This window comes from Ranitomeya imitator, chromosome 7 (assembly GCF_032444005.1).
Source record: "Ranitomeya imitator isolate aRanImi1 chromosome 7, aRanImi1.pri, whole genome shotgun sequence".
Classification (NCBI taxonomy): Eukaryota; Metazoa; Chordata; class Amphibia; order Anura; family Dendrobatidae; genus Ranitomeya; species Ranitomeya imitator.
This window is the reverse complement of record NC_091288.1, coordinates 176,035,202-176,048,366: the sequence shown is the minus strand read 5'-3', so window position 1 is coordinate 176,048,366 and position 13,165 is coordinate 176,035,202. Positions and strand designations below refer to the sequence as shown.

General features: G+C 42.8%; 1 protein-coding gene across 3 annotated transcripts in view; it reads left to right on the top strand.

The window, feature by feature from the left end:
* SNX29 (sorting nexin 29) overlaps nt 1–13,165 on the top strand; it is a 597,835-nt gene that overhangs the window by 343,951 nt on the left and 240,719 nt on the right. For all 3 annotated transcript variants that reach the window (XM_069734084.1, XM_069734083.1, XM_069734082.1), the window contains one exon: nt 11,932–12,048. In XM_069734084.1, coding sequence (XP_069590185.1) covers nt 11,932–12,048 — 117 coding nt within the window. The remainder of the gene's footprint in view (nt 1–11,931; nt 12,049–13,165) is intronic.

Below are 13,165 nucleotides of genomic sequence, written 5' to 3'. Positions count from 1 at the left end.
GTCATGGTGGGGAGCGATTACAGAAGTCATGGTGGGGAGCGATTACAGAACAGTCATGGTGGGGAGCGATTACAGAAGTCATGGTGGGGAGCGATTACAGAACAGTCGTGGTGGGGAGCAATTACAGAACAGTCATCGTGGGGAGCAAATACAGAACAGTCATGGTGGGGAGCGATTACAGAACAGTCATGGTGGGGAGCGATTATAGAACAGTCGTGGTGGGGACCAAATACAGAACAGTCATGGTGGGGAGCGATTACAGAACAGTCATGGTGGGGAGCAATTACAGAACAGTCATCGTGGGCAGCAAATACAGAACAGTCATGGTGGGGAGCGATTACAGAACAGTCATGGTGGGGAGCGATTACAGAACAGTCATGGTGGGGAGCGATTATAGAACAGTCGTGGTGGGGACCAAATACAGAACAGTCATGGTGGGGAGCGATTACAGAACAGTCATGGTGGGGAGCGATTATAGAACAGTCGTGGTGGGGACCAAATACAGAACAGTCATGGTGGGGAGCGATTACAGAACAGTCATGGTGGGGAGCAATTACAGAACAGTCATCGTGGGGAGCAAATACAGAACAGTCATGGTGGGGAGCGATTACAGAACAGTCATGGTGGGGAGCGATTACAGAACAGTCATGGTGGGGAGCGATTATAGAACAGTCGTGGTGGGGACCAAATACAGAACAGTCATGGTGGGGAGCGATTACAGAACAGTCATGGTGGGGAGCGATTACAGAACAGTCATGGTGGGGAGCGATTACAGAACAGTCATGGTGGGGAGCAATTACAGAACATTGTTCATTACCTGTCATCTGAGCACCCTGTAACCATCTGTATGTTGCTTTGTAAATGTAGACAGAAAGAAATGATAGATTTTCCAAAATTATAATTCTTCAAATGTCTCCAAATTGTATTGTTTAATGACACCATTCATTTTATCATGCGACGCACTGAAAAATGTAAAAAAAAAAAAATTACAAGTGCATTGAAATTGCAAAAAAAGTCCAATTCTATTGTTGTTTTTATTTTTTTTAATTTGCCATGTTCATTATACTGTAAAACTGAACTGGCAGTATGATTCTCCAGGCCAGTACGAGTACACAGATACCAAACCTGTATAGTTTTTTTTTTTTTTATTTAAGTGGTGAAGTTTTCGTTGGAAATTTGTGATTTTTTTTTCTTCCTTGTGTCCATGTTTTCAATTTTCGGGATATAGGGCTTTGTGAGGGCTTATTTTTTTGTGCAATGATCTTATGTTTTTATGAATATCAGACTTTGCAGCGATACCAAATATGTATTTATTAATTTGCTTTATTTTTAAAAGGGCGATGGGTGATTTGAGCTTTTTATATAATTTTTTTTATTTTTTAAATTACTTAAAACTTTTTTTTCACTTTTTACTGGATTTTTTGACGCTGTGATTATCAGATTGTTAGTACGATACACAGCAGTGCTACTATGCATAGCGAAAATCACAGTCTTATATGAAAGCCTGCTACAGATCATTGACTGTCATGGTAACCCATCGGGGTCATGTCATGGATGCACCCCTCATGTCGGCACGCTGCTCATCCATCGTCTGCTGGGAAAGATGTGGCCTCAGCTTGCTTGCCCTCATCAAATTCGAAGACTTTCATATGACGTAATTGTACGACATATGTCAAGAACGGGTTAAAGGGAATATGTCACTGAGACATTTCCAGAAGTGGAGCAATGATAGTAGACATTCATAGTGGGGTGGTCATGGTGGGGAGCGATTACAGAACAGTCATGGTGGGGAGTGATTACAGAACAGTCATGGTGGGGAGCGATTACAGAACAGTCATGGTGGGGAGCGATTACAGAAGTCATGGTGGGGAGCGATTACAGAACAGTCATGGTGGGGAGCAAATACAGAACAGTCATGGTGGAGAGCAATTACAGAACAGTCATGGTGGGGAGCAAATACAGAACAGTCATGGTTGGGAGTAATTACAGAACAGTCATGGTGAGGAGCGATTACAGAACAGTCATGGTGGGGAGCAATTACAGAACAGTCATGGTGGGGAGCGATTACAGAAGTCATGGTGGGGAGCAATTACAGAACAGTCATGGTGGGGAGCGATTACAGAACAGTCATGGTGGGGAGCGATTACAGAAGTCATGGTGGGGAGCAATTACAGAACAGTCATGGTGGGGAGCGATTAGAGAACAGTCATGGTGGAGAGCAATTACAGAACAGTCATGGTGGGGAGCAAATACAGAACAGTCATGGTTGGGAGTGATTACAGAACAGTCATGGTGAGGAGCGATTATAGAAGTCATGGTGGGGAGCGATTACAGAACAGTCATGGTGGGGAGCAATTGCAGAACAGTCATGGTGGGGAGCGATTACAGAAGTCATGGTGGGGAGCGATTACAGAACAGTCATGGTGGGGAGCGATTACAGAAGTCATGGTGGGGAGCGATTACAGAACAGTCGTGGTGGGGAGCAATTACAGAACAGTCATCGTGGGGAGCAAATACAGAACAGTCATGGTGGGGAGCGATTACAGAACAGTCATGGTGGGGAGCGATTATAGAACAGTCGTGGTGGGGACCAAATACAGAACAGTCATGGTGGGGAGCGATTACAGAACAGTCATGGTGGGGAGCAATTACAGAACAGTCATCGTGGGCAGCAAATACAGAACAGTCATGGTGGGGAGCGATTACAGAACAGTCATGGTGGGGAGCGATTACAGAACAGTCATGGTGGGGAGCGATTATAGAACAGTCGTGGTGGGGACCAAATACAGAACAGTCATGGTGGGGAGCGATTACAGAACAGTCATGGTGGGGAGCGATTATAGAACAGTCGTGGTGGGGACCAAATACAGAACAGTCATGGTGGGGAGCGATTACAGAACAGTCATGGTGGGGAGCAATTACAGAACAGTCATCGTGGGGAGCAAATACAGAACAGTCATGGTGGGGAGCGATTACAGAACAGTCATGGTGGGGAGCGATTACAGAACAGTCATGGTGGGGAGCGATTATAGAACAGTCGTGGTGGGGACCAAATACAGAACAGTCATGGTGGGGAGCGATTACAGAACAGTCATGGTGGGGAGCGATTACAGAACAGTCATGGTGGGGAGCGATTACAGAACAGTCATGGTGGGGAGCAATTACAGAACATTGTTCATTACCTGTCATCTGAGCACCCTGTAACCATCTGTATGTTGCTTTGTAAATGTAGACAGAAAGAAATGATAGATTTTCCAAAATTATAATTCTTCAAATGTCTCCAAATTGTATTGTTTAATGACACCATTCATTTTATCATGCGACGCACTGAAAAATGTAAAAAAAAAAAAATTACAAGTGCATTGAAATTGCAAAAAAAGTCCAATTCTATTGTTGTTTTTATTTTTTTTAATTTGCCATGTTCATTATACTGTAAAACTGAACTGGCAGTATGATTCTCCAGGCCAGTACGAGTACACAGATACCAAACCTGTATAGTTTTTTTTTTTTTTATTTAAGTGGTGAAGTTTTCGTTGGAAATTTGTGATTTTTTTTTCTTCCTTGTGTCCATGTTTTCAATTTTCGGGATATAGGGCTTTGTGAGGGCTTATTTTTTTGTGCAATGATCTTATGTTTTTATGAATATCAGACTTTGCAGCGATACCAAATATGTATTTATTAATTTGCTTTATTTTTAAAAGGGCGATGGGTGATTTGAGCTTTTTATATAATTTTTTTTATTTTTTAAATTACTTAAAACTTTTTTTTCACTTTTTACTGGATTTTTTGACGCTGTGATTATCAGATTGTTAGTACGATACACAGCAGTGCTACTATGCATAGCGAAAATCACAGTCTTATATGAAAGCCTGCTACAGATCATTGACTGTCATGGTAACCCATCGGGGTCATGTCATGGATGCACCCCTCATGTCGGCACGCTGCTCATCCATCGTCTGCTGGGAAAGATGTGGCCTCAGCTTGCTTGCCCTCATCAAATTCGAAGACTTTCATATGACGTAATTGTACGACATATGTCAAGAACGGGTTAAAGGGAATATGTCACTGAGACATTTCCAGAAGTGGAGCAATGATAGTAGACATTCATAGTGGGGTGGTCATGGTGGGGAGCGATTACAGAACAGTCATGGTGGGGAGTGATTACAGAACAGTCATGGTGGGGAGCGATTACAGAACAGTCATGGTGGGGAGCGATTACAGAAGTCATGGTGGGGAGCGATTACAGAACAGTCATGGTGGGGAGCAAATACAGAACAGTCATGGTGGAGAGCAATTACAGAACAGTCATGGTGGGGAGCAAATACAGAACAGTCATGGTTGGGAGTGATTACAGAACAGTCATGGTGAGGAGCGCTTACAGAACAGTCATGGTGGGGAGCAATTACAGAACAGTCATGGTGGGGAGCGATTACAGAAGTCATGGTGGGGAGCAATTACAGAACAGTCATGGTGGGGAGCGATTACAGAACAGTCATGGTGGGGAGCGATTACAGAAGTCATGGTGGGGAGCAATTACAGAACAGTCATGGTGGGGAGCGATTAGAGAACAGTCATGGTGGAGAGCAATTACAGAACAGTCATGGTGGGGAGCAAATACAGAACAGTCATGGTTGGGAGTGATTACAGAACAGTCATGGTGAGGAGCGATTATAGAAGTCATGGTGGGGAGCGATTACAGAACAGTCATGGTGGGGAGCAATTGCAGAACAGTCATGGTGGGGAGCGATTACAGAAGTCATGGTGGGGAGCGATTACAGAACAGTCATGGTGGGGAGCGATTACAGAAGTCATGGTGGGGAGCGATTACAGAACAGTCGTGGTGGGGAGCAATTACAGAACAGTCATCGTGGGGAGCAAATACAGAACAGTCATGGTGGGGAGCGATTACAGAACAGTCATGGTGGGGAGCGATTATAGAACAGTCGTGGTGGGGACCAAATACAGAACAGTCATGGTGGGGAGCGATTACAGAACAGTCATGGTGGGGAGCAATTACAGAACAGTCATCGTGGGCAGCAAATACAGAACAGTCATGGTGGGGAGCGATTACAGAACAGTCATGGTGGGGAGCGATTACAGAACAGTCATGGTGGGGAGCGATTATAGAACAGTCGTGGTGGGGACCAAATACAGAACAGTCATGGTGGGGAGCGATTACAGAACAGTCATGGTGGGGAGCGATTATAGAACAGTCGTGGTGGGGACCAAATACAGAACAGTCATGGTGGGGAGCGATTACAGAACAGTCATGGTGGGGAGCAATTACAGAACAGTCATCGTGGGGAGCAAATACAGAACAGTCATGGTGGGGAGCGATTACAGAACAGTCATGGTGGGGAGCGATTACAGAACAGTCATGGTGGGGAGCGATTATAGAACAGTCGTGGTGGGGACCAAATACAGAACAGTCATGGTGGGGAGCGATTACAGAACAGTCATGGTGGGGAGCGATTACAGAACAGTCATGGTGGGGAGCGATTACAGAACAGTCATGGTGGGGAGCAATTACAGAACATTGTTCATTACCTGTCATCTGAGCACCCTGTAACCATCTGTATGTTGCTTTGTAAATGTAGACAGAAAGAAATGATAGATTTTCCAAAATTATAATTCTTCAAATGTCTCCAAATTGTATTGTTTAATGACACCATTCATTTTATCATGCGACGCACTGAAAAATGTAAAAAAAAAAAAATTACAAGTGCATTGAAATTGCAAAAAAAGTCCAATTCTATTGTTGTTTTTATTTTTTTTAATTTGCCATGTTCATTATACTGTAAAACTGAACTGGCAGTATGATTCTCCAGGCCAGTACGAGTACACAGATACCAAACCTGTATAGTTTTTTTTTTTTTTATTTAAGTGGTGAAGTTTTCGTTGGAAATTTGTGATTTTTTTTTCTTCCTTGTGTCCATGTTTTCAATTTTCGGGATATAGGGCTTTGTGAGGGCTTATTTTTTTGTGCAATGATCTTATGTTTTTATGAATATCAGACTTTGCAGCGATACCAAATATGTATTTATTAATTTGCTTTATTTTTAAAAGGGCGATGGGTGATTTGAGCTTTTTATATAATTTTTTTTATTTTTTAAATTACTTAAAACTTTTTTTTCACTTTTTACTGGATTTTTTGACGCTGTGATTATCAGATTGTTAGTACGATACACAGCAGTGCTACTATGCATAGCGAAAATCACAGTCTTATATGAAAGCCTGCTACAGATCATTGACTGTCATGGTAACCCATCGGGGTCATGTCATGGATGCACCCCTCATGTCGGCACGCTGCTCATCCATCGTCTGCTGGGAAAGATGTGGCCTCAGCTTGCTTGCCCTCATCAAATTCGAAGACTTTCATATGACGTAATTGTACGACATATGTCAAGAACGGGTTAAAGGGAATATGTCACTGAGACATTTCCAGAAGTGGAGCAATGATAGTAGACATTCATAGTGGGGTGGTCATGGTGGGGAGCGATTACAGAACAGTCATGGTGGGGAGTGATTACAGAACAGTCATGGTGGGGAGCGATTACAGAACAGTCATGGTGGGGAGCGATTACAGAAGTCATGGTGGGGAGCGATTACAGAACAGTCATGGTGGGGAGCAAATACAGAACAGTCATGGTGGAGAGCGATTAGAGAACAGTCATGGTGGAGAGCAATTACAGAACAGTCATGGTGGGGAGCAAATACAGAACAGTCATGGTTGGGAGTGATTACAGAACAGTCATGGTGAGGAGCGATTACAGAACAGTCATGGTGGGGAGCAATTACAGAACAGTCATGGTGGGGAGCGATTACAGAAGTCATGGTGGGGAGCAATTACAGAACAGTCATGGTGGGGAGCGATTACAGAACAGTCATGGTGGGGAGCGATTACAGAAGTCATGGTGGGGAGCAATTACAGAACAGTCATGGTGGGGAGCAATTACAGAACAGTCATGGTGGGGAGCAAATACAGAACAGTCATGGTGGGGAGCGATTAGAGAACAGTCATGGTGGAGAGCAATTACAGAACAGTCATGGTGGGGAGCAAATACAGAACAGTCATGGTTGGGAGTGATTACAGAACAGTCATGGTGAGGAGCGATTATAGAAGTCATGGTGGGGAGCGATTACAGAACAGTCATGGTGGGGAGCGATTACAGAAGTCATGGTGGGGAGCAATTACAGAACAGTCATGGTGGGGAGCGATTACAGAAGTCATGGTGGGGAGCAATTGCAGAACAGTCATGGTGGGGAGCGATTACAGAAGTCATGGTGGGGAGCGATTACAGAACAGTCATGGTGGGGAGCGATTACAGAAGTCATGGTGGGGAGCGATTACAGAACAGTCGTGGTGGGGAGCAATTACAGAACAGTCATCGTGGGGAGCAAATACAGAACAGTCATGGTGGGGAGCGATTACAGAACAGTCATGGTGGGGAGCGATTATAGAACAGTCGTGGTGGGGACCAAATACAGAACAGTCATGGTGGGGAGCGATTACAGAACAGTCATGGTGGGGAGCAATTACAGAACAGTCATCGTGGGCAGCAAATACAGAACAGTCATGGTGGGGAGCGATTACAGAACAGTCATGGTGGGGAGCGATTACAGAACAGTCATGGTGGGGAGCGATTATAGAACAGTCGTGGTGGGGACCAAATACAGAACAGTCATGGTGGGGAGCGATTACAGAACAGTCATGGTGGGGAGCGATTATAGAACAGTCGTGGTGGGGACCAAATACAGAACAGTCATGGTGGGGAGCGATTACAGAACAGTCATGGTGGGGAGCAATTACAGAACAGTCATCGTGGGGAGCAAATACAGAACAGTCATGGTGGGGAGCGATTACAGAACAGTCATGGTGGGGAGCGATTACAGAACAGTCATGGTGGGGAGCGATTATAGAACAGTCGTGGTGGGGACCAAATACAGAACAGTCATGGTGGGGAGCGATTACAGAACAGTCATGGTGGGGAGCGATTACAGAACAGTCATGGTGGGGAGCGATTACAGAACAGTCATGGTGGGGAGCAATTACAGAACAGTCATGGTTGGGAGCGATTACAGAACAGTCATGGTGGGGAGCGATTACAGAACAGTCATGGTGGGGAGCGATTACAGAACAGTCATGGTGGGGACCAAATACAGAACAGTCATGGTTGGGAGCGATTACAGAACAGTCATGGTGGGGAGCGCTTACAGAACAGTCATGGTGGGGAGTGATTACAGAACAGTCGTGGTGGGGAGCGCTTACAGAACAGTCATGGTGGGGAGTGATTACAGAACAGTCATGGTTGGGAGCGATTACAGAACGGTCATGGTGGGGAGCGCTTACAGAACAGTCATGGTGGGGTGCGATTACAGAATTTGGAGTGAAACCCAAGAACGTCAAGCAACATTCAGCTTGATGCTATTTACATATTATAATAATCCACAACATAGTATTTATATAGAAATGATGGACTTTTAACCATTACACTTAGCGCTCTACTTTCATTGTTAAGAAGGATTAAAGCCGCTAATATATTGATTTTGTTTTGTACAGTTTTCTATTCATTATTCCTGTTTGATGACAACACGGGGCACTAGGAACAATGGTGACCTCAGCTTTATACATTCCTCTGTAACATAAACACATTTTGTTCCTATTGTTGATCAACATTTATATCTCATTAGAGATGTTGGGCTTCTTGCCTAGAAGCTGTAACAGCCAATAAAATTCCCAGGTTTGGTCCAAATTTACGCTCGTCTCTAAAATTAATTTAAAAGAAAGGTCAACATTTTCCTATAGAGCATTATCCGCTCATTACTTTTGTGCTCTTGTTTCTACCCTGTTAGTTTTTCTGTTCTTGTACAAGTAGTGTATGTTTACATTAAAATGAGTTACCGTAATTCATTTTAAAGAATACCAGTCATTTAAAAGAACTTTTCAAAATTGGACATTGTATTTGTTCATGAGTTAAAAAACACAGCCCTTTTTGCCATTATATGGCTTGAATCCTGTATTTTACACCAGTTTTCTCCTCTACAGGCTCCATCTCTAATTTTCAGTTTTCTCTGAGCTGATGGGTGGAAACCAGCTGCAATGATGTCTCCTATACACTCACACACAGGGAGATGGACTCTTGCTTTTCTTTTTTTTGTAGTGCACTGATAAAAGCAGCAGTAGCTTGGAAGAAAATATACAGCAGTACTGAGCTGTGCGGCTGTGAATCCAGTACTAAAGTAAAATACATTTTCTACAATCTGTATCTCCGTCTTCTTTTGTCTTCCTGTCACGCTGTGCTAAGTGCTGTTCTTTTCCCAACACCTTTCCATAGACGTCCATATGATGTGCAGCCTGACACTCACTCTGCTGGCATTCTGACTTACTTTGATTAAAACCAATTAGAGCTTTTTTCAGAGTGGATGATGACTTGAGGAAGTGGGGCAGCAGGGTCAAGAAGTGGATTTTTCTGATCAAATAAATTCCAAAGTTTCTTATTCGCCTGTGCTATGATTTATGCAAGGTTTGTTGAAACGACAGTGACCATTTATTGTGCACGTAGGTAAATTCACAATCCTCTGTAATTACCGTACCACACAAAAGCATGTTATTACAATTGCTGTCAGTTCCTCTTGTCAAAACTGAGAATGCAGAAAAAGTGTGATTTTTTTTTTTTTTTTTTACCCATTTTTCCTTTTTTCTATATCTTTTAAATCGCTTAGATAATCATTAGTCGGTGAATATGCTGACAAAGTATCTTCCCACACTATAAAGTTAATTAGTTAGATTTTTTTTTCACAATTTTTATTTTTTAGGTAAACAGAAGTGGTTCTTTGATTGTTCCAAAATAAATAAGAAAAATCTTCTCTTTGGCTATTCTGTATTGTATTTACAGGAGGAAAAAAAGTCAAAGGGATTAGATATTAAGTTTTTTATTGTATTTGCTTCTTGTTTTTTCTTTAGATCCATTTGGAGGGTGAGCATGAATCAGTGTGTTTTCAACTGTTTAAAAATGTTGGACTCCCATCATAAAAGTGTTTATTCCGCATGTTCGTTTTATACCATGTTGTTTGATCTTTTGCTATAACCAGATTTAAAGGGAGCCTGACCGTAGTTTCATGCTGCCCGAACTATGGACGGCATGAATTAGAGACACTAGTTGATTCATTGTAGCCATTTCTAAAATGTATTTCAGAGAAAACATACTTTGAAAGGCCAGCCATGGACTGTAGCCAGAATTGTGGCATTAAGGCTGCTTTCACACTAGCGTCGGAATCTCCCGGTCGCAATGCGTCGGGCAGAGATTCCGACGCCAGCGTTTAACGCACTGCACAACGGAGGCAGCGGATGCATTTCTCCGGCGCATCCGCTGCACCATTGTGAGGTGGAGGCGGAGTTCTGGCCGCGCATGCGCGGTCGGAAAAAGCGGTCCGTCAGGAGCAAAAAACGTTACATGTAGTTCCCGACGGTCCGCCAAATCACGACGTGTGGCAATCCGTCGCAATGCGTCGTCAATACAAGTCTATGAGGAAAAAACGCATCCTGCAAGCACTTTTGCAGGATGCGTTTTTTCTGCAAAACGACGCATTGTGACGGATTGCAGATAACGCTAGTGTGAAAGTAGCCTAAAGGCTTTGAAAAGTTGCAGACATTCCCCCCTCCTCTTTTGTTATTCCCTTCCTAATTTATTTCTTTCCTAATTTACCTTGTATGTTATATTGAAAATGTTAATATTATTTGAAAAAGAAAAGTCGCAAACATTTTTTAACTTTTGGCATTTTCACCCAGCTTTGAGAAAATGGCCAGAGCCAAGGCAGGAAACACTGAAACACGTCTATTTAATGACGAACTGTGGGATTCCTTGCGCTATAAATCTTACTTCCAGTCACTGAGTACAATTTTTGGCGAAGTGTACACCACTTGTTAGACGCACATGATTCATTAACATTGGTGTGAACATCGCTGGTCTTGATGAATTGTGGTCAGTGTGCCTCGGATGACTAGTGAAGGAGGCCAGTCCCCGGTAATCTCTCCACACCCTCTCCCATAGACTTGATGGGTCTTTTCCAATACTTACACACATGGAGACATGTCAGTCTAGGGCAGTGTTCCACAAGTTCGGTCCTCAAGAGCCACCAACGGGTCATGTTTTCAGGATTTCCTTAGTAATGCCCAGGTGAGAACTCCATAATCTAGACAGGCATCAATTCCCATCACCTGGGCCATACTAAGGAAATCCTAAAAACACGACCTGTTGGTGGCTCTTGAGGACTGGAGTTGGGGAACACTGGTCTAGGGGAATGGGAAGAGGAGATCCTCCTGAGAACCCGCCTTGGAAGAGTCATTCAAGATGTAACTGCTTTAGATTTTGTAAGTTCTGCAGCGGACGTGTCCCTTGTGCACACCGCATAAGTATATGGACACTAGATTATAAGATTTTTTTATTCCTATTATAGTTACTTGCACTCTTGAGATTTAATGCTTGAAAAGTATCTTAACAAGTAAATTATAGAAGTAGATTTCCTACCAAGCCAGAAGAAAGACAAATTCATTAAAAGTGATTTATGCTGAATCCTGTCGACGCCGCGATCTTTGATCTAAACACACTAATGTTTCAAAGACTGCAGTATTGCTTCCTGTAATTGATCTTCACTTTCGAAACTGATGTTCATTTCAAGAAACGGTTGTCACTTAAAAGCTCATTGAAAGCAAGCAAACATATTTCTCACAATCCCGGGATAGTCAATGCGCCGGCAGAAATTGGTCTGACTTGCCGCGATTATTATGATGGGTTGTCTTCACAAAGCTTAAGCAAGATAGTGACTCTTTTATGTGTATCATATACTTCATTTTCTAGAGTCGTTATAATGATAAATGTACAGATCTGTGTGTGCAGATTTATGGGTCTAACGATGTCCCCCCCTTTTCAGGTTGCTGAAATGCACGGAGAGTTAATTGAATTCAATGAAAGGCTTCACCGTACTCTCATTGCAAAAGAAGCGCTTGTGTCACAAATGAGGCAAGAACTTATTGATCTCAGAGGGCCGGTAAGCGTTCTTTATTGTGTACCGATTTTCCACTTGCGGTTGAAGATTAATTGGATGAGTAGCAATGAAGACAGTATATGTTTTTGCAAAATGTTATATGTTGGATGATATAAATGATAAATGGTTTAAAAAAAAAAAAAAGACGCAGCGTGAAAAAGCACAGTAAACACTTTATCGGGTTAACTGGGACTTTTAAATTGATGGCCTATCCTTGGGGTACGTCATCAATATCTGATCGGCTGGGGTGCGACATATCCCCAGGACAAAGAGCATACTTCTTGGGGATTACGGTAGAACCACTTACGGAAAAGGCAATAGTGGTCGTAGGTAGTTTAGTAGAGGGAGGAAACACAGTCTGAATGGACTTCTAGTTTTGGAAGTAAGATAAATAATATAAGATTCAGCATCAAACCATTTTTAATAGAATGTGTGTGCTATTTATCCCCGCTGTTATCTGTTAAAGGTCATTTGTTAGTGCGATGCGTGTTTTTCTTATTTTTGTTACCTTGTAAAGGAATTCTGTCGGTAAGATCTAACCGTCTCCTCCTCCTCCCTAGAAACCGTCCCTGAATTTATGGGCTTGAAGCACTTTACATTTCAATCTGTTGCTGAATTCTCAAGAAATTAGAGCTTTCATTCATTTGCAAATGATGTGTTAGGTGCTCTAGGCATGGTAGAGCACTTAACAAGCCTTCATCTCCTTAGGTTATTTCCCTACCCAGCTCCAGCCTCTTTAGATGGATTACTAGCTCACTGCGAGACTCCAGGCAAGGAAATCAAACTGTGACCTATCTGGTGGGGAAACAACCTAAGTAGGCAGTGACTAGTTAAGTGCTCTGGGTGAGACAGGGAACCTTATGGTAACCAGTCATTTGCATGCGACTAAAAATCCTAATTTCTTGAGATTGAAATGTAATACAGTAAGAAAGTATAGAGGCGCTGATGGATTTAGCTTTCAAAGACCTGAATGCCCATGTGTGATGTCTGGGGGGTTGATTTTGCTGACAGATTCCCTTTAAAGTAAACCTGCCAGAAAGATTTCACACCCCAAGCTATTTATATGTTCATGTAGGTTTTTCAAAAACAAGTCCAGTGATACCTTTACATGGCTAGTTAG